The following is a 23091-nucleotide window of genomic DNA, read 5'->3' as shown; positions in this document are numbered from 1 at the left end:
AAATTTTGATCGAGGATCTTTGGTCTTTAGAAAGTTTCGCTCGATTCGTCACTTTCAAAGATTTTTTGATCGGCAGTTGACGTATCTAACCTGTACTGCTTAGCTATTTTGGAGCATAAAAACTGGCTTCATTAATTATTAGTAATAAAGGAGTATAGAGTCCAAAATTCAATTATTATTGATGGTATACTCAGAGGTTATTAGAATTCCATACCTGAAGTACTAGAGTTCCATCAAGTTGCTCAAGTCGGCATGTGCCGGGTCGTATGACTTTCATAATCTTGTATGGACTTCCCACTTGGATGCAAGTTTCCCACAATCGCATTGTCAAGCCATCTCAGCTTTTCTAAGGATGAAATCCCCTAGTTGAAGAGTTTTGCCTTGACCTGAGCTCGTTCCTTGGCTCCATCTAGTAAATCCAGGCCGACATTGAGATTCTTGCCATTAACTTGCTCATCATATGATTCCCCCTAGTAGGACGAGAGACCGATCTCCATGGGGATGACAACTTCAATGCCGAAGGAGAGATTGAAAGGAGTTTCTCTAGTTGGGGTCTAATGGGTTGTTCAATAGGCCCATAGAATGGTGGGTAGCTCATTCACTCAAAGGCCCACAGAATGCTAGGAACCAAAGAACAATGATGACAGCTAGTATTAGTGACTTTTAGGTTTATCAAGTTGGACTAGCATATTTACAAAGCCAGCCTCATTTAAATTTAGATTCTTCACCAAGTGAAGGAAGGCTTTCCTTTCTTACCAGTGGAGCTGATTCGTTGCTCAAATCCCTTCAACCAAGGGCATTTAGCATGCTATAGCATCATGTCTTAATCCCTTCAATCAAGGGATCTAGATTTCTATCTTTGTATATATACTCCACATACAATCCATGAAATTAACCTTCCAAACCTCCACCAAAATATGCCATGGTATTGATCAAGGAGGATCACTAGATCTAATATAATCCAAAAGCGCAGTCAATCTTGAAGTCAAGAAAAACAAAGCTTACATAATCACAACTGATTTCTTAGAGATCAAGACATCCAAATTTATTTCTGCTAATTTCAGCAGCTTGTTTTGAACATGCAAGTCTACTACAAAATCCTTCAACAAATATAAGCAATATACATATTCTTTGCTCAAAAACAATAAAAAAAATTCAATTTAGTGTCAACACCATTTGATTGACACCGATCCAAATTAGGCACTTTATTGGTCTCTAGGCCAGTTTGAACTCAGACAACATACGAAGCTTAGTTTTAAGACCACTGAGTATAGGAATATTTGCCGGGATGGGCTGACATTTTCATGTGCGAATGCATTTGAGGCAATCTATATTGATATTAAGAGATCAGCAATACGTAAATATCATGAAAAGCTCAACGTTTCAACACAACGAACGGTACATCCCAAGACAAGATATTAGCCTTTCAGATTTAGTCCCGCATGTGGAAACAAATTTGTTTGCCGGGGTGATTTCAACCAAGGGTTTTACATTTAGAAACCTTGATAATCCTTATGGGTCATAGAATTGAATCGTCATATTTATTTATCTCAATGGAGATTGTCTGGCTAAAAGAAATTTGAATAGACAAGATATTCAGACATAACCAATATGCAAAAACGAAAATTTCAAAATATTAGGCACTAAAATATCTTCATCTTTTTTTTGACAAAAAGTAAAAAATATATGCTAATAGTTGTTAAGAATAAAAATCATTATTGTTTTATGCATTGGTGCTAATATTTCATCATTTGAAAGCCTGCAATATAGGTGGGGCTGTGCCCCTCCTCTCCTCAAAATAAGATACTATAACATAGTTGAAAAGAGATTAAAAAGTCTACACCAAATTTTATTGAAGTACTAGCTAATGTCTCAAGTTATATCAACAAAAATGATTGATACATACATATATATATATATATATATATATATATATATATATATATATATATATATATATATATATATATATATATATAGAAATTTGGTTGATACTGTCAAAATCCATCACCTGATATACTTTTGAGAAAGCCTGATGGATTTAGGACCAAAATCCATCAGACAGCTACTGACCACTACAAGCAAAATTTGGCTCTTTGCTGCAGTACATCACCTTCCCTTTCAATTACTCCAGTCCAAGCCTACTAAATCCGCTGCTTCAAGCAAGATGAGGTTGGGATGATGCCTGTTCCTATGCGAAATTGGCAAGAAGCTTCCATAGTTTGGTTTGAAAAGGTAATGCTGGCTGAATTGAGTTATCTTTTGTTTTTCCATTTCTCTTCCGCTTTTGATTTTTTTTTTTTTTGCTAGAAAAAAGAGGAAGAGAGAGGAAGGGACAAGCCCACCCCTACGTAGCAGCCCCCACTGGGCCCCTGCACCGCCAGGAGAGTATTTTCCACTTTTGATCTTAGTCAATGGATTTTGATCAAATATTAGATCAACAGGATAATGAATACATGCATTAGATAACAATGACTGGCAGGTTACAATGATCATAACCAAACAATTCTGTATGCTGTGAAAATTTGTAGAGCCCATCCAGTCAGGATAAATATGACAAGCATAAGAAGATTTTACTAAACGTGAATTACATCCTTCAATTTTTTTGTAAAATAAGATGATGTTGAAGTAAATAAATTACTGTAGACGTGCGCAAAGAGAAACTTCTGCACTGACTCTGTTGGCATTCCCCAAATAAATCACAAAAAATATTATAAAAAAATAAAAGCAAAATGTTTCTGACCTTTTTAAATATTACTGGCCAATCAGTGCCCTACCAATGCTTTGTCAGTTCAATGCTCAATATGTGGGCTGACAAGAGATAACTGAAAAATCTCTACTCACACCTTCTCATCAAGCTCTCCTGAATCTGACAACACCCCATGCTTCAGGGATTTGTCACTTGGCATGGAATAACTCCTGCGCTCCTTTCCCCCTGGCTTTGATGATGAACTTCCATACCAGATCATTCCTACAATTGCTAGGATCATACCAAGAACTACATGAAGATTGAGGCCTTCTTTTCCAAAGAAGATGAAACCCAGAACTAAGACAAGGATCGTCTTCATGTGACCAAGGACTTGGAAAGACACTGCTGTGAATCTTCCGATGCAGATGAATTGACTAAGGTTGGTTCCTACCGCAATGGTGCATGACAATATGATGAAGAACTACAGAAAATTATCAAATAGTGAATGACTTCAGCATAATAATAAGAATGTGTGCAAGGGAATGCAGCACTATGCAACGCATGCAACAATATCAGTAAGAGACACAGAAATTAGCAGGAAAACAAGCAATGCAGATTAGAGAACAAATACCAGGAGAACCTGCATTGACAATCAATGGTTAAACAAATAAATAAATCATTTAGTACTTACCACTGCAGTAACATTATAGTCAAATTTATCCACTCTTTTGCTTGTCATCCAATAATCCAGGAAAGGCCCTAGTATCAGCAGTGATGCTGCCTGGGCTGGAGCAGTATGGCCCAAGAGGTTGAATGATCCAAGTGAGTACTTTCGTTGAAGAAAATGAACATACTACAGAAGCAAAATCAACAGAACAATAAGGTTATAACTTCTAAAATCTGGTATAATGCTTCTTTGTTAGTTTTTTAGACTTTGAGCTAAAAGGACTGTAATTGTTTTGCATCATCACTGAATCAGAGGGAAATCAGGATCTTGTACACTGTAAAAGAAAAACCATCAAGAAAAGCATAGTTTTAAACTTATACCAGCACACAAGATTGGGACATGTTCAGAGATACTTGAATATGAGATGGTCCTCTTAACTAGAAACATTTACACACAGGCAAATGATTGCTTTCGAGTTTGTGATATAAAAGGAAACTAGTGATCCTCAAGGATGGCAGAGCTAAATATGCAGGTATAATTGTCACAGGCAGCTATGCATAAAACTAGATGGAGAACTTCAGGGAATCTGTTAATCAAACTGAAACTCTTGCATTGTCATTTAAACAATAGCAGAACTGTCAGACAAGTTCATATCCATAAAAAGTTACCATAGTTACGGCCAAATAATTAACTTTTAAAGCACATCAATGCAAGAAAACGATACATGACAACTTGAATGAAAAGTAATCCTGGTCCTACGTATCAAGCACGTACAGAAGATGCACATATACAGACAGATACTTATCTACACATCTTATAGGCACCACCTATGCTGAATTCATATTCTTGTGTTGCCACTTTTGAGATCAAAGACAATTGAAAGATAGGACAATTCAAAAAAAATTAATCCATTCAAAATGTTGCATAGCTCCACACATATTAACAGAAATATGAGTGCATCATTTGATCTGCTTAATCACTTACATATTGTTGCAAAGCAGTGCTCCAGACTGCTATCATGGCAGCCATCAAACCTCTAGAATTTACACTCACATCAGTAACAGTACAGACTGCAACACCTATGAGAACCACCACTATGCTAAGCTTTGTGTCTCTGGAATAACGGATCTTATCAAATAGAACTTCTAAAAGACATGATACTGGGATCATACACAGCTTCGCAATCTGAAAATCAAACAATTATGTCAATTTGTAATTTTGTATTTTTACACATTTCCAAATCAGGTAACCATAATTCGGCCAGTGACTTACCTGATAAAACCCCACAGAATTCCACATCAAGCTCACATTCATCCCAACAATTGATAAATTTGCAAAAAGAACAAATTTTATAAGTTCCTGTAATGGTAAATGGGAGCCCTGAATATATCCCAGCCACTTAAGTACGCTGGTCATGATAGTCGTGGTGGCAAAATGCAGTCCAGTTAATGTTGTAGCTGCAAAACAAAATAATAAAATATGACATCAGGCCCTAAAGACAAACATCTTCCAGAAGTCAGGACAAGAAAAATGTTTTTTTCTGAAGCATGGAAATTCAAACTGAATTACTTAATTAAATACAGATGAACAGTTATGCAACTAGTCTGAAAATTTTCAAGTTTCTCGGGCTCTACTAGGGAAACCAATTCCAACCAGCAAGGTAAGTGATTACCGAACAAATCCAAGAGACAGAATGGATAGACAGACGCTAGGTGAAAACAATGACATCAATATAAAGTAACTACATTTTACCAACTAGTACTGGGAGTCAGAACCATACACTACCATCAAGGATTAGACAGATATGATTGCAGGAGTGTAGATGATTATAGTACCATTTCACCAGAGCATAACATAAATAATGAGGTTACATGCCCAAACTGTCGCTTTTACGAAATTAGTAACAAATATATGCATGGGATATCCTAAGAACTGAGGATATAGCGTTGCATAACAGTGTTTTAGATATTTGATTTTGGAAAGTTATGTCAGATTCACCCCTCCTAATGTATTTTCAGCAACCTTTCATTCAGTCTTAAATAACTTGCAGCAGCAAACTACTCAGTCATCAAATACACACACAATTTATTAGTCCCGCTATACAGTCTGGTGCTTTATCGGGCAGAGAATGCCCAGACACGTTAGATGCAATCTGGATGCAAAGCATGCAAGATGACATTCCCAATCTACCATTTTCCAATGGAAGAGCCCAACTTATCCTTCAGACAACATAATTGCAGTTAGTGCTAGACATTAATTAATCTTCTGCAAATCCTCACAAATTAGTTTTATCACTGATCAAGGAAAAAAACAAACCCAAAATTTTCACTCAAGGGGGGACTGGCCATATAGCCAACAAGCATCCACTGAAAAGCAACATTCACTGCTGGACATCATGATAATAACAGAAATTTGAATAGTAGCAGTTAATGAAGATGACATAATTTGAGAAAATTTATTCATTAGAATATCATGTCAGACCAATAAGCACAACATGAAGACTACGGATACCGAGTTGTTTCTAAACAATAAAATTGTCCACATACGGTCATGCACACTTGCAACTTTGTTGTAATGGAAAGCATGTTATTCATTTTTTCTTCCTTTTTCATAGTGCAAAAAGGGAGAGCCAACACCATTACACTAGTCCAGCAAAAACACAGCCTCCGGTACCTGCTCCACATTTGTCTTGCTAGTTCATCTAACAAGTGCCAAAAATGAGATTTTGCAGTTCTAGCAGCTATAACCACCAACTAGTCAACAAGGTCATTGGCCTCTCGGAAGACATGGCAATGGTTTCACCACAGTGCTCTGTTCTTCATCAGTCAAACATTGAGACTTCATAGTTTTTTTAACATGACAATGGGGCGAACACTGGAAGATTTTTTTCCCCAGAAAGACCGCCACTGGAGTCAGGATACAAGGACCCAGATAAGATAATTCGATTGGCATATTCATGTTCAGAAAAAACATCCACAACTCTTCTAAAGATCACCTTACACCTAGTGATTTCTTCTGAAAGGCCTAATCACTCCATGGCAACCAAGCCATAAGTGTAAAATCACTTTTATCAGTTTCATCTCTTAATGATGATGAATTGTAGGAGTTCTGCAATGATCTAAATTGATCGTCGATAGCTTAGCTGCTATAGCCGGGAAGCAGGTTAGGGGGCAACTGTAGGAGCAAGTGCAAGGAAGCAGATACTCTAAAAATACTTACAGTAAGAAAGCACTTAGAAAGCAGGCGCAAGCCAGGAACATTCTGAAGCAAGTGCATTGCCTAGGTAAAAGATTCCAGCTACTAAGGTCTATGCTCATGTAGGCAAATCCATTTTCAGGATAAGTTAAATGAACCTACTGGTTGTCTTAAAAATTCGATACAAAACAAGGTTTGAAAACTCTGTATCTCTTCCGCCCGCTCAATGGAGTTTTGGCTTCGGCAGTTTTGGTGGAATCCAATGTTTTGCTCCAAGTTTCAAATTCAGTCAAAAGATCAAGAAAAATTCAACAAATGAAAATTTGAAGAAAAATAAAAGAAGCCAAAAAAAGTTACTATACGATATTTTAGGAAATTTGCGTAGGTTCTTTGATTATGTAGTTTCATTACTTTAGGCTGAAGATAATATGGCATATTATTTATCAAGTATAGTAATATTTTGTACTGAGAACACATTTTTACTTCTAAATTTCAGTTATTCAAATTTCATATATTTAGCAATTATGAAGGATTTTATTGCCCAGTGCATTCAACTCTTATCTTTTCTTTCAGAAATCAAAATATATTGAATCTGGGCATTTTTTCTCATACTTTTGAGGTTACATGTTTATCCAATAAAAAGTCTGTAGCTATAGAATGTTGTATTTATTTTATATAAAAGAAGGATGTTATTCCCCTTAAATGTCTTGTATTGAGTTGTTCACATGACTCTTTGTAAAGTACTATAACCAGGGCATTTCCAAAGGCCTTGGCACATCAAATGTTAATTATATATTCTCTAACGTAAGAAAAAGAAAGAAAAATCATTTAAAGTTGAAAATATATAGCTTTTGAACTTATATAAATAAAAACGTCATGATATCATAATGATAAATATCACTGTGTTTCAGATGAAATGAGCCAAAACGACCAAAATCGGATTACATCAATCCATTTCAGCCAAAACTAGGTAAAACTACCAAAATAGTCTGAAACCTGAAGCCATGGGTACTTTTCAATTCAATCTTGGACAAAATGGATCATTTTGGCCGAAACATAAAAACTTTGTGCTAAGATGAGGCTAGAAGCTGTTCAAGTTCAATATGCTATGCTAAACTTATCACCTTGCTTGTCTGAAAATGGATGGCAAGCATGAGATCCCAAACACTTTTGTTAACCATCGGTAACCATTCATCCGCTGCAACAACTTATACAAGTATTAGATTATCCTATATCATTTTCATATTAGCCATTTCCAAGCAACTCATGATAACCATGTGATACTAGGCAAGGAAGTAGCATGCATTAAAATGGACAAATGTTCAACCCTACAAATGCATATTCTGTAATGCATATTCTCTAGAACAACCTTGCCTCGTTCTAACTTTACACATTTTTAAATTGCTCATAGACATATCTTGAATGTTTAATCTTCTTTAATTGCACCAAACAGTTCTTGTATTAAATATCACATTTTAAAAAACATTGGTTTTGAGCAAAAAACAAACAAGATAAAGATGCAATACTAGCAATAAGGAGTAAGGAATGGCATACCATTCTTTTAGGCAATCAACCTTGGTTAACCACTAATAGATAGCTCTAGAACACCCATTACCATCACCCAGACCACCATATATACAGGTATATAATCTCTACATATAAAAAGAAGTTTGTGTTGGCCATGCAAAGCTAGACTCCCAAACAATGAAGCCTCCAAGACTTCGGGGCCTGCGTGCCTTTGGACTCGTAGCCTAAAAACCCAAGACTAAGAGAAAAATCTCGTTTGTTCTCATCTATTCCCCTCTTCTTGAAAAGCACATCTGTGGCACGTGTGAGATACAAGCTGTGCACATATAATTACATATATATGGGCATATACATATAGTCGTGATGTCAATACATACATGATACAAGCATATGTATACACAAGGTTGTCCAATGAACAAGCTATTTGGAAACTAGCGCTTGTTCAACTCGAAATCAGCTAGCCCAATCAATAAACAAGCCAAGCTCGAGCTAGATTTTTGAGCTCAAAAAATAAATGAACCGAAATCGAGCCAAGTATAGCTAGTTCAAATTTAGCTCAACATAGCTCAAAATATAATGTTTTTGTGTGTACATATATTATAATGTGTTTTAGATAATTAGCCGTCAGATCTTAATCCAATGGTTGAATCACTTCATTATTATTTAACCATTAAATTAAGATCCAACTATTGATATTTTCCTATTCTAACTTGAGAAGCCCTAAGGCTTTCAAGATCCACTCACAACCCCCTTTTCTGTCCAAGCACCACCTCCAACTTTGTTATCAACTCTCCTCCACCACTGTGCCTTCCCCTTCTCTTCCTCTGTTGCCCCCTCACCTAAATTTCCCTCCCCTCCTCCTCTACCCCCTTTCAGATCTCCCTTCCCTTCTCATCCTCCTCAGCCCCCTTACCAACCATGGATTCTGTATCCATCAACTCAAAGACACCATCAAGACTAAGGATGAAGTCAATGCTGTCCCTCCTCACTAGCTTCTCACTTTCAAATCTCATATCTCCCACTCCTATACCTTTCTCCCCTCCCTCCACCGATGACCAGTCATTGTCAATTTTAATTGAGTTGAGCAAGCTTAAGATCAGGCTTAATTTACTTTGGAAGCTTGAGCTAGCCCACTAATTGATAAGCGTATCTTGAACTAGGCTTTCTTAGCACGAGCCAAGCTTAAACCGATGCTCTATTATTTTGAGCCAAGCTCGAGAAATGCCCAGCTCTCTTGTGTTTGGCTTGTTTATCCCCCTATGTATACACATATATACATGTAAGTTAATATTATATATGTGTATATCATGTAATTTCCTTGTAGTGCCCATATCTATATAGTGCATGGATTCTCATGGAGTTAGGTACATCAAATTGGATATAAGAGGAGATCAAATTGTATTAAACAAAACAAAAGCAAAAATTGAGGTGTTAAAAAAAGTGATGCCAAAAGATATTTCACTCAAAAATCTAGATCCATGTTCCACCCTTTAACAAGTATGATGACAAGTGCAACAATCTCAACCATTTGAGCTAAGACAACAGTAATACGTTATAATTCTATTTATTGTTTTGACTTTGGTAGAATTATTGAAGATAATGCAATGAAATTACAATATATCTGGAAAGAAGTGTTAAATGTTAATGAGTTGTTATACAATATTTTTCACATGTATGCCTTGAGGCACCTTAAAACATAGGCTTATTCAAAGTAACTGAAAATATATATTTTCTTTGAACCAAAATTGACCAACTTTTGCCGAAGTCACGTGGATGATCTATTGGGTGCCTCACCAATAGGTCTATCATCTAGGGCCATGTAGGCTATTTGCAATGATAAATCATTGTTATAGGTGATTGCTTGGGTCTCTAGTAACACCTAGGTAGTAAATGGACACCTAGGCAACCCTTGCCTAGACCACCAATATAGACATACAAAACAAAACACATACATCACGTACATATGTCTGTGTGTGTATATATGTGCATATGAATGCATATATGCATGTACCAAATATGTACACGTGTAAGTACATATGTATGTATATGTGTCCGTGTATAAAGGTATTTCCTTGTAACACCATTTTTAATAAATTGACTTTTAATCTAGCAAGAAACAAAGTTGTCATCGCAGCCCCTACAAAGTTGGACCAATTCCATTTATGATTAATTTACGAATTTTATATTGGATATACAAATAACAGCATGTGCATGCATGTGGGAGTTTAAAAAAAACTTAAAATATATATTCTGCTTACCTAGCAACGAACGAGTATTTAACTTTTGTTGGATTCACTGAAAGGAAATAAGTCTATAAAAATTAAAGGACATGATTTAACATAGATAAAACTTATCAACATACATATGAAGATGTTATCCATTCACATATTGCTACACCAAGTCTTAGAACCCAATAAAAGGAATGAAACAGGGGATTAAGGGAGCGGGGGGGCGAGAGAGCCAATCGATTTGGGTCTTGCAAGTAACCACTCTAAGATACAAGCATGTCAGAATATCAAGATTTTCACTCCAACTCTTCCTCCCTCTTTCCCCTTCCTTCTTACTCTTGTTTATTCTCTCTGTCTTTTCCAATAATCTTTTAGGTGAGAATTTTGTATATGAGGTTGGAATCTCTACTTTTCTCCCATCTTTCTCTTCATTTTACCTCCTCTAACCTTTGTTTCCTTCTCTCATGTATAAACATGGCCAGCGCAAAATGCCATAGGGGATGCAAGTGGAACCATGGCAATCCAGCATATGTCAAAAGATCGCCAAAACTTTCATTCTTTTGATTTTTTTTCTATATGGAATCCCATGATTTTAGCAACCCAATAATCACAAAGCCATGCGTCTCACAGTAATGTAGTCTATTTTAAGTATGAAAATTTATTTTAATAGGAAAGCTTGCAAAGAAATTGTGGGAGACTAACTATTCTCATCAACCCACATAATTGCTAGGTGCATAATGCCCTCTTCGAGCAATCCATATTAAAGATAAGGGGCATGAAATAGAGCAAGTGAGAAATATTAGAAAACCGAAACTGTGAAGAAGAATGGCAGGCAGTGAGGTAAGTTTAGTGGACCGAAGGGGAAAAATTGACAAACAAAACCAAAAGGTATTCTAAGAATTCAAAACTCTTACCTTTCTAAAGAAGATAAACTATAAATTGATTTTAAAGTGTGTATCATTTCTAATAAGTATTTGTCCAATAATATCCATTATATATGCTTTAAGGCATGATTAAATATTAGCTCATCATAATCTACAAATATAGGTGAAGTAATTGAATAAAATTAAATTGAGAAGCTTTGCACTAAACTGCGTGGGGGATCATCCAGTTGTTTGGACAACTACATGGGTAATAGACAGGTTTGTTGACTGGGATCTCCTAGGCTACTTGGCAACAATTGATTCCTACATGGGTTGTAGAATAACTCATTATGTAATGACTGACTAGTCTTGCAAATGGGACAAATAATCCAATACCTAACCTAAGCATAGCCTGCTTAGGCTTGAAGCAAGACATTTATTCAGACCTGTGGATGTACAAGTTTGAAGTCTGACTTCTTTCAAAAAGAGAAAAAATGTTATATTTTTTACTTGACCATATCTGGTTTTTAAACAGGTCTAGATTGGTTAGTTCTTATCCAAATCATTTAAAAAGGTGCAGGTTCTTGAAGCCGACCAGACCAAACATGTAATTTAGGCTGAAAGCCTAAACCTGAATAACATACGAGTGGAAAAAAGAAAAGGCATATCCATATCTGTTTTTATTGGGCAAGTATAGATAAGGACATGTACCCAAAAAAATAAAGACACGGATATTAATTGGATGTTATAATTTGTATCCAAATCTTTCTCATACGGATAGGGATACTAATCGACTATTAAAATACAGATACGGATGCTGATACAAATAGGCTACTATAGAATTTTTTGCTAGGATATTTTTCATCTTTATATTTTTAATAACTCAACTCTAGTATACAAGCCTCCCAGCTCTCTTTTATTTCTTATCTAAAAGAAATAGAAGGTCATGCAAAAAACAACAAAGAAAAAATTGCATCCACTTAAACACAATTCTTTAGTTGATCCTAAAAACATTCTGAATACAGACTTTGGGTTTAATGGCTGCCTGTTAAGGATGAAATCAACCATATTTAAGATATGATTGTATAAAAAAAAAATTATATTGTAAATATATTGATGCTGTCGCTTGAAAATGGAAGAAATTATGAGACTAAATAGGGATGAAAGGAACTCTGGATAAGAATATGATATTTGTGTATGCAAATCTGTATCTCTGATGGATACACCTACAAATATGGATATTAGACGGCCACTAAAGTCTGTATACAAAATAATTTTAAACAGATATTATCCAATCCATTTCACTCCTAGTGTAATTTGTTTGTAAATCCAAAAGAAATTCATAAAGATCAACACAAGAATAAAAAGGAATCGTAAGAACATATTGTTCAACACATTCTCAGCTCCTCAAAGTTTAAGCCTAAGCAAACTCCTCTGCAATTATTTTGACCTATGATACCTGCATAAATTCTTTGCCAACAGGAGCAAGGTGCATCATCACTCATGTGATGCTACCTATAAGCTATTTTATGTTATCCAAGAGGTTTAAATATATCAAGTTTCAGACCGGCAACATTGCAAGATCCAGTTTGTGTAATTTATGGTGATGAATGAGGTGGTTTATGACATGTATTTATCAAATTTCCTAAAATGAATTCAAGAAGGAAGAAGGATAAGGATAATGACAAGGGTTGGACTTTGGAGAAAGATGTATTGACTTTGTGTCAGCACCATTAGAGGTGCAAATGTCTAATATTCACTTGATTGCATTTGCAGCTAAATGGTGATTCTATTTTGGGCTATCATCTAAAAACCTCAAAATGTTAGCAATTCAGATCCTCTTGCAGACAATATCCTCTTAATACATTGTAAACAAAGGAACTGCTTAGCATAGAAGAGATTGAATGATTTGGTATAAATGAACTACAAACTATGGCTCAGATTGAAGTACATCCATGAGGTGGAGTTGAAATACAATGACCCACTTCATAATAACTTGGTATATGATGATGAGGATTCCATGATTAGTTAGCCTGAGGACCAGTAGCAACAGCCAAAGTTTGATGAGCTAGGACTGTCTCTTGGACTAGATCATGTCATAGCAAAGCTGGCTGGACAAATGCAGAATAACAAGCAAAGCAATACATACCACGATCACAATCAGTCGATTCCCAACAACAAAAGCAACCATGGAGACCACTGGTAGCCGATTGGGAACATAAGGCTCTATCTTTGAAACATCCACTTAGAAATATAACAGGGAGATGCTAAAGCGAGTTCACTATGGCACCTGCTCCAGTCAAGAAGGTAGGGCCAGTCAAGGTGGTGGGCTAAGTTGAGCTATCTAGCAGAACCAAACAAGCAGTGGCAATCAGGGAAAGAAAGCAGTTTCTTAGAGCAGGAAAGAAAAGGAAAGAAAATAGAAGAAAGTTATACATCAATTGGAGAGGGTTGATAAGGAGCTCATTCACTTGGATTCTAAGATCACTAAGCCTTCAAATGACCAGTTTCTAGATCATCTTGCAGTATGAGTGATGACACTAATGACAATTGAAGCAATGATGCATCTGATGGTCATGAAGGTAGTAGTGGGCATGGTGGGGGTGCATATGACTAAGCCACCTGATCTAAGTCGATGCACTGACATTGCATTTCAATCATGCCATGCAACATACAGACTATGATGCATGTTATAAGGCTCACGACAATATGGTAGCATATAGGTGATGGACCCCTCAGGTAGTAAAGAAAATAGTACTACTACAACTGATGATATAGAGCACAAGTACGGTCCTTGGATGTATCTGGATCCTCATCCAGATCCTCATTCTATCCTGAATGCTACCATGCACAACCAAGATATAATCCCAGTGCATATCCTTCATCTAAGATATTACATTTAGGTGGCCTCCATAGTCTCAGCCAAACTATGGGTCAGATTTCGCTACTGCAATCTTCCTTCAAATAGGAGTACGATGGCAACACAGTATCAAACAGAGAATTAGTATCAAGGTAGCTATCCAAGAGACTTAGATTATCAGATGCAGGGGCAGGCACCCATAGCATCTGGATTCAAGTCATGTCCAAAGGCCCTGAACATGAACAAGATCCCATATCTATAAGCAGCATAGACACTCCACAAGGAGATAGATGTTGGTATGTATTTTGTAGTTTACATCAATTTGCTATATATATTTTCAAGCTCAAAAATATGCATTGTCTATGTTTAATTATTACAATTACATCTATGAAGCAATCATATAGTCTCTTTAAAACATCCTTACATTGGTAATTTAAAGATCCATAAACCTTCAAATAATCTTTAAAATAAAAAATGCCAAAAAATCGTGAATCAATATCAAATTGATATGCATCTGCATACCAAGTGTTAGTACATTTCGTCTTGGTACCATAACGTACTTGCACTTGATTGATATAGTTTCCGATAGCGAGATTGCAGACCTTAGCTTCAAGTTTACATAAAATTTTGTATGTTCAATGACTGAATCCAGTCTGGGAGCTCAGGGAGCTCCAACATAATCAAAACTTAATGCAATACAAGTACAGTGATGCAACTTCTAGAGAGGGAAAAAAAAGGAGTAAGAATATCAAAGTAAACTATAAAGGTGAAAAGTTGGAGGACAAGGTGGACGCTAAAGGAAACATGGAAAAAAGAACTGCAAGTGGCATTTAAGAAGAGAAGGGTGAAGGTCAAAGCGAAGGGTAGTGCTGCAAGTACATTTGAATAATCCACTTCTAATCGGAAACTGACCAAAATGGCCCAACGCAATCCAAAACAAAGTCATTTTGATTAGAATTAGATCAAAAAATATGACCCATTTGAAATATGAATCAAATATTAATCATCAAATGAACCTATCCTTGTCCAAATCAACTCAAAACTATTAGACTAAATTTTTCACAGCCCTCCTCAAAATTAAAGATTAATTTGCTTTTAGTAATAGTTTCTATTAAGTTAAACATCAACTTATGTTGATGATGATAATTTCTACCTGCTTGCTAATCAATCTTATGCAGAATGGGTTGTTGGTGATGTCTCATGTTGAATTGTTGTTTCCATGCATAATTTATTCAGATCATATAGTTAACCAATTTATCTACATTTTATTCAATTCATTGTTGGCATGATTCAACCCAAAACCAAATGACACTAACATAAATCTTAAGCCAGATCCAACACAGCTCAAGTTAAAATGAATCAGGCTTGGATTCAATTTTATTACCAAATTCAGACATGGATTGGTTTGGACTGTGTCAAACTCCAATCCAACCTGACCCACATGCAGCCCTAAGGGAGGGAAGGAGGGTAGAGGTGGGAGTGGAGGGGGAGCAAAGCCATAGATCGAGGAGAGTAGGAACCATAAAGGAAAGAAAGCATTGCACTAACAAGGATAAGCAAGGAGGAAGAGGAAGAAGCGCAAACAAGGGGAGAGAACACAAATAGGTGGAGGTTAAAGAACAGAGGAAGATAAACATGGAAGAGAAAGATGAGAAAGAGAAGAGCTGTGGGAGGTGAGAGGGGAGGGGGCAGCAATGCCAGGTTATGAGAGATGGGGAAGTGGGGATAAATGAAAGGAATGGATTATGTAGGCACAAAGCATCAAATTAGGACAAGCTCGACTACTGACAAAACCACTCTAGAACTATTTTTAATCTTAACTAGGTTAGATTGATCCAAGTAGGAAATCATGCAACCTCAATGCAAAGGAAAACCCACTGTCTAAAATGTTCAAATATTAAGAATGGACCTGATCCACATGTCCAAAAAAATTCTGGTTGATTCAGGTCCATCTAATGTTGTTGATGGATAATTCACAAGTTGAGTCCAGATCAAAGAGCATAATAAATTTAACAGCATCTTCCCAAATGCAGCCCAATAGTTCGTAACTTCGTATAGATGCTTCCTACTACTAATTTCGTAATGTTTTTGATGCAGCAAGGGAGCTCCAAAAGATGGAGGGCTCCTGTTGCTTGATCAAGAACATGGAAAGGCATTGTAGGCTCTTGTCCTGCTTCAGTAAATTCTTCAATCACCCTTGAATTGTGAATGGTCCAGATTTGATCATAAAATAAGTATATTTATTTAAAGTTATAATAGATTATTTGGCGCTGAAGTTACTTGACTTGGCAGTGGCTTAGATTCCAGGTTACTTGTTTTTTTAATATATTGGGCTACTTCGCAGCCAAGATGTCAAGTTATTTCATCTCCAAGCTATCTATTTCTATTTTATTAGGTCCTGAAGTCAAGGTAGGCTATAAATATAATGAATGGGTAGTAAAAGGAGATGAGTTATATGGTATAAGTTGAGTTATTGAGTAAGAAGTGTTCTCTCTCTTGTCTCCTCTCTTACTGTCTTTCTCGCTCCTGACTTCCTCCCCCCCCCCCCCCCCCCACGTTCCCTAGTACCTTCTTCTCTATTCTCCCTTCCCTATCTATTTGCTTTACTTTCTTCTTTCTTCATTCAAATCTCCTCTCTTTAACCTGCAAAAATCTTTGCTGCCTGACAGTTGATCTTATGTCAACATTGAACCCCTAGCTTTAACCTCAAAAACCTAGGAACCCTCTTCCTAACAACAAAATCTATTCCCTAAACCCTTGACGTACCTAGAAAGCCTACCTTTTTACCTTTGATTCCCTAAATTGTTCACTTCTTCCCCGTCTTCTTAAACAGGATAGCAAGCATAAAAAGGTAACAAAACCCGCAACTTCTTAACCTGCTAGGTCCACGAACACAAAAACAGGACAACCCCAAGTTGTCCTGCATCAGTTTCATGTATAGATATGAATCCCCTATGCAATCCTCTCCACTGTAAATTTGCAACTATATAGAATCAAAAGAAACAAGAATATACAGATAATTACTAGTCTAGCTTCTAAATAAAAACGAATTTGTTAAAAATGGCATGTAAATCAAAAGATTTGGCAATAAAAGGAATTATATCATGTTAACTATTCATATCAAAAATCAACATCTTTAGTAAACTAAAGTTCATTTTCAAACTAATATATGTATATATGATCAACATACAAATCTCCAATAATTTATTAAGAGATATAATTCATCAAAAAGTTCTATTCAATATGAATTGCGCCTCAAAAACTTCGAAGAACCATACTTTTTCTGAGCTTATCTGCTTGCCCATTTGCATGCTGCATAACTATCTATCATAAAGTAATTTAACTACTTCGCATGATGGTTTAAATATAATGCAAAAGGCATGGATAAGAGCTTAGGAACTCTGATTGTTTACCAAAACTGAAGCCATATGTGGCCATTAGGGCCTTGTTCACCATAATGATTCCAACGGAGGTCACAACATTGAACAGCCATGCACCAGTATCTAATGCTGCCTTTTTATTTGCCTTGCTGGAAGGTGCCATATTTTCTATCTGTCTTTGCTTCTTTTTCTACTTATCCTACAAATCTCCAAACTCCAGCTTCCATATCGACAGCAAAGCCTCTACATCAGAAAACCACAGTATTATATGGTAAATAGATGCTAATCAAAAACTGAGAATACATGATTGCACATGAATAGATGGAACATGTAGAAGAAAGGCCTACAATATCAAATGCAGGGAAAATTTTGGGCAGGCAATCACTGAATGATACTTACTCGATATATTGCATTATATTAAACATAGATGTTAGAAAACCCAAAATTTCATAATTTCAATTTGTATATACACAGAGGAAATGTAAATTGAAAGTTTGTAGCCTTTTCCTACCAAGCAAACCCATCCAAAGGAAGCTCACACAAGAGAATGCATACAACCAGGCAAGTCAACTCAAGCAGCAGGATACCACTGCAACCAGATGATGCATCTCAACAATGCACAGGGGCAATATTAAGTACACTTTAAACCATTTTTTAAGCCAATAAATCTAAGGAGAGACCTGTCTATGGTGAAATATAAGCCAATCCTGAAATAAGAGGGTTGTAAGTCGCAAAACGTAAATCAACAAAAAAAACTTCAGCTTCCTAACTCGTACAATCCACCACCTGATCCCTGTGAATCAAAATGTCTAGTATTGCATAAACAGAACATTCTCAAATAATGTTCTGTCTGATCTTTTAAAATAATGCACTCTGATATAAAATCCCATAACTTACTCAAAGGCCTACATCACATGAAGTTTGACACACACTCCATATCTATCAATAGTTATAGTAATTATAACTATCACATTTGGAAGAAAATAACTGCCCCTTTCAAATTCGCTGATCAATACATGGAACATAATCCTCACATCCTAATCAACTCAAAGTGTCTTTGCGATGATCATCCCCTGCTAACACTTGCAGCAGTATTGCTTCCTCAGGAGATTGTGGTACTTGTTATTTCTTGTTTGCTGGAAGCAGGACACAGGAGGTTCATCAACTATTGTACGATATGGAGGAGTACTTATATTTTATTTGATCATGAAATTAGATTAGGAGAAATCTTTTTTTACCTGAAATAACTAGGTCAGAGGTATGTTCTCCTACATAGAATGTATATAATACATTACAGATGCTTGCGAATCTAGGAAGCAAGGCTCCTATATATACCATTCTAACTTCTCAAAAGATCCAAACAAAGATGTTAAAGGGTCTCAACTTGCTTCTTTTGAGAAATTATGACATCATAAAATCTTGCCAAAAGGAATTATCGTGTCTTCCATGTATGTTCTTTTCAATCTCTAGTATGAATTTGATGCTTAGCATAGGTCAAGTCATTCTTAATCTCAATAGATTCATAATTTGGTACGTGATTGATCAAGTATAATTTTCTTAACATATTGATGCATGGAATAAATTATGGATGCCTTAAAATCTAGGATGCAAGTCTCAAAAGCATGTCACCTAAAATGATGCTAAATAGCACTTAGCGCCTCAATGGACATTCATTTTCAAGGGTGGTAGTGCACTTTTAATTTGACCAATATTTCCGCCAATGAGCTTTTCCTTTGACATTTGGAATGGTAATAAGAATTTGACATGATGGTGGACTAGTCAAACAATTAGAAAGATACAATTGAGTTGTCTTTTTGGATTAATCTCCAATCTTATAGATATCTGATAGGTGATTTGGTGGGTCTAATCTAAGAATAATAAGCCACCCCTCACCCCCCAATCCACAAAGATCTCTCTAAATGAAGAATGCTAATCCTAAGGAGAATCACCATGTCTTGAAGATAATGCCTCATTCCACCTCCCATTATCAACCACCTCCGCTCCATCTCTAGCAGTGACATACAAATAGGAAGGTAAATAAGACGAACACGAGCTAGCTAGTTAGCTAGGGCTAGTTCAAATTCGGCTTGAAATCCTACATTGCCTAATTGAAATGGGATCCTCATCATGAGCTAGGAAGATTTTGGTTTAAGCCTAGCTCATTTCTTTTCAATTTAGTTCAAGATCAAGTAGACAGATCTAGTTAGGTGATGGGGGGGAGAAATGCACTTATTACCGATGAGTAGGTAGGACTATTAACTAACCAATTGACCCCAAAAGATTACGTTGACAAGGAAAGGGTCTGCATTGTATATCAGGCTTACACCCCACCCCCCCACCCCCTGACGTATAGCTTAAACCAAGCACGTGGAGGGACAACTAAGTCAAGATAGAACGTAATCAGAATAACTGATACTAGGGATACATTACTGAAATGGAGGGGATTTGAACTAATGACCTCCAGAAATCTGAGCTCTGATACCATGTGATGTTAACTAACCAACTGACCTGCAAAGCCTAAGCTGGTAAAGAAAGATTGAACAATGTTATTAGAATTAACAAACAAAAAGGCAGACTTTCTATGCTTTTGAATTGGAACACTCCTATGTCCGCCACAAGAACATGAATGTCATGATTTGTTGAACTAGCCAAAATTTGATAAGAGTTCTTAGACTGGAGGAAGATGATCTTTCAACAGCCATGGCATGGGTGGAGAGGAGGATAAAGAGAGGATTGTTGTCATGTTATGATGGTCTGGATCAATCTTTCAGCCACAAATTTTAAGAACACTGGCCTTCCCAAAGATAAAGCCCTCAATCAAAGATATCGAGGATGACCATACGACCTCATGACATCACCATTGCAACTAACGAGATAAGGAGGAGGCAAAATCAGGAATCCTATTTCAAAAGTTCTAGGGGACCAATGCAAAGGAAGACTTAGATGCTACGGTTCTATCACTTGGGAAAGAAAATGGAGAAGGAAAGAGAAGAGACTAGGAGAAGGATTAGGGATTTTGGGACACAAAGTAAAAAAAAGAAAAGAAAGTTAAAGCAACAATTTTAGTAAAACCCTCAACAATTTAATCCATTAGTTCCCAATCTAGTGGCTCCAGTGAGTATATAAAAGCAAGGACTACAGCCATCAAATTGAGAAATATCTTCCTTTACAGAGAATTTGTTAGTATTTAGCAAAAATCAGGAAAAAAACACTAATTGCAAATCAAGTAAATTCTATATTACATTATATACTTATATAAATATTAATTGACATCAAGCTGAACACAAGTGATCTAAACATTACTAGTGTTCAGCTTCCTTATTTTCAAGCTCAAGAGTCTAGTTCATGTTCAACTCATTTACTTATTGAGTAAATTAACATTATGCTGAATTTCTGACCTAACATGAACTGCTTGGAAAGAGATCTTTTATTTGTTCGTCATACATGTGAAATATGGCTGTTCTTAAGTGATTAGTTTCCTAATGTATCTTGGTGTGCCATTCATATGATAATTTGATTCATGTTTCCATCTTAATGTGTGCCCTATGTCAGCAGATAATGTACAATGAATGAACCGTGCTAGTTTCTAATCATGATGGCATGAAGCAAAATAGTTTAAATCTTGACCTGAAGATGTTACATAGCTGATCCCCTTATATCTTCGCATAGTCTGAGGGAGCAAAGGACGGACCAAGTTAAAAAAAAAAATAAAAAAATAAGAAGAAATAAAGAAAAGAGAAAAGCAAAAAAAAGAGGGGAAAAAATCGTAAGGATGGCATCTTGCTGATTATAGTCAAAAACTAGCCACCAAAAGGGCTCGACCAACTCATTCATGATGCCTTAAGTCAATTCTTTTTTCTAAGAGGTCAATCCATTGTAATCCTAAGTGAATTAAGACTTGTTCAGTTCTGTTTAGGGTAGAGTGGATTAGTCGGTCCCAAATAAATACATGTTTGGCTATCCAAGACTTTTATCCTATGGGATAAAAAGATCATGCGATCCAAATTTGCAACTTATGGGATCACAACTTATGGATCAGACATAATATCCATGAACAAAAACTTTGACTAATTTTTTTAATCCTGCCATGCATTTGCATCAAGGACAGAATTCTCTTCATGGCATTTGTTCGCAAGATGATAAAAGACACTCGCTGCATTAATAAATCATTTGTTTTATTGTACATATTTACGATAAATCATCTGCAGTGCCACTATTTTCCCATTCTGTGCCTTCCTTGCACTTCAGGTTTTATGCAAGATTAAGGGCCTGCCATCGTTTCAGCACCCTCTCATCTTCCTCAAGACACATAGATCTCATGTAAATGTGAGCTAGAGAGCTCATAACCTTACTTTTAACCCTTAACTCACACAGACATCGATATGCTAGCCCGAGATGATATTTTTCAACTCAATTCCGCAACTTCAGATTTCTATCTGAAATGGATCGACCCGGTTATGCCATCTATAAAAAGAGAAATTGACTAACTACCTACTACTCTTTAAAAAGACTGAAGTTGTGGAGATGCCCTCCCTCTACCCGGACAGTTGATTCCCCTGTTTCATCTATGATAGGTGAAGGAAACAAAGATGGATTAAGAATACATGGACCCACTGACAAGTACTGGATGCCAAACTTAATAAACAGAAGAGAATATGAAAGATCAGAGATATATATTTCTGATTCTGTTCACGTAAAAGAAGGCCAAACCTGAGATCTGAGAGCAGTAATCGATAATCGGAGCACCGAAAGGCCGATGAAGGGGTGGTGACGGTCGACTTGACAGTGGGAGAGCGTGGATCGCGGAAAAGGGGAAGCTCCGGCCGTCGATTAAGGCTGTGATGGCCGAGTTGAGAGGCCGATAGGCGGCGTGACTTTTGGTGGGGCAGATCGGAGGCCGATCGGCGGAGTGACCTTCGATGGCGCAGATCGGAGGCCGAGGAGAAGGGCGGATCAGAGAAGAGGGGTGGAGACCCGCGGAGAGTGGTGGAGAACAGCGGAGGGGAGCGAAGATCAGCGGCGGGCCGGGGCGAAGCTCGGAGGAGACCGGCGGATCTGGGCGGAAAGGAGCGGATTGCGGCAGAGAGGCGGAGGAGAGCGTCGGGCACGATGGAGATGAGGGCTCGGGAGGATTTCGGCTCCGTATTGGGAGAAATTATAGCATGCACGGCGTGCACCACGAGGCCGTAAATACCGCACAACTCACAGCGGTTTGTTTGTGCAGCGATGCACCAAGATGAACGCATGATGATTGAGCGACATTAAAACGAACCGTTCTTCTTGGCAGGCATGGACGGCCACATAGTACACGCGTGCGGTATACAATTTCTTCCATAGGTTCTAACGAAATCAAGTATCACAGCCGTCCAGGCGTCTTACCATAATATAATATAATTATTTAACATAATATAATATCATATATTTATTATATTACGATATACTATGTTATATTAGTTATACCATATTATATTATAATAATTATTATTAAATGATATTATAATATATTATATGATATTATTACATTATTATAATGTTATGTTATTATATTACTATATTACTACTAAAGATATGTTCATCTCTAATAGAGTTTTTGCCAAAAAGCTTCGTATCATTCAGAAAATTTCAAATCTGGATCTGGCATATTAAAGAGGTGACCCAATTCGATGTGCTTAATCTGTTTAA

General features: G+C 36.7%; 1 protein-coding gene across 1 annotated transcript; it reads right to left on the bottom strand.

The window, feature by feature from the left end:
- Positions 1-2432: 2432 nt before the first annotated feature.
- On the bottom strand, positions 2433-22639 carry LOC103723453 (UDP-rhamnose/UDP-galactose transporter 6-like). The gene is made up of 6 exons (XM_008814362.4): positions 22120-22639; positions 17443-17652; positions 4629-4813; positions 4341-4541; positions 3381-3542; positions 2433-3170 (listed from the first exon to the last, which is right to left on the bottom strand). Exons 2-6 carry the CDS (start codon positions 17570-17572, stop codon positions 2841-2843), a joined length of 1008 nt encoding a protein of 335 aa, XP_008812584.1. The 5' UTR covers positions 17573-17652; positions 22120-22639; the 3' UTR covers positions 2433-2840.
- Positions 22640-23091: the final 452 nt, after the last annotated feature.

Source organism: Phoenix dactylifera, chromosome 8 (assembly GCF_009389715.1).
Source record: "Phoenix dactylifera cultivar Barhee BC4 chromosome 8, palm_55x_up_171113_PBpolish2nd_filt_p, whole genome shotgun sequence".
Taxonomy (NCBI): domain Eukaryota; kingdom Viridiplantae; phylum Streptophyta; class Magnoliopsida; order Arecales; family Arecaceae; genus Phoenix; species Phoenix dactylifera.
This window is presented reverse-complemented; position numbering and strand designations above follow the sequence as displayed.

Bases quoted from the DNA above. Each gene is read 5' to 3' on its own strand.
- LOC103723453 (XM_008814362.4), bottom strand. From the start codon at position 17,572: ATGGCACCTTCCAGCAAGGCAAATAAAAAGGCAGCATTAGATACTGGT. The intron at 3,543-4,340 runs GTAAGTGATTAA...TTGCTTCTGTAG, and splicing joins GCACTGCTTTGCAACAATAT to TATGTTCATTTTCTTCAACG. The intron at 3,171-3,380 runs GTAAGTACTAAA...AATTTTCTGTAG, and splicing joins ACTATAATGTTACTGCAGTG to TTCTTCATCATATTGTCATG.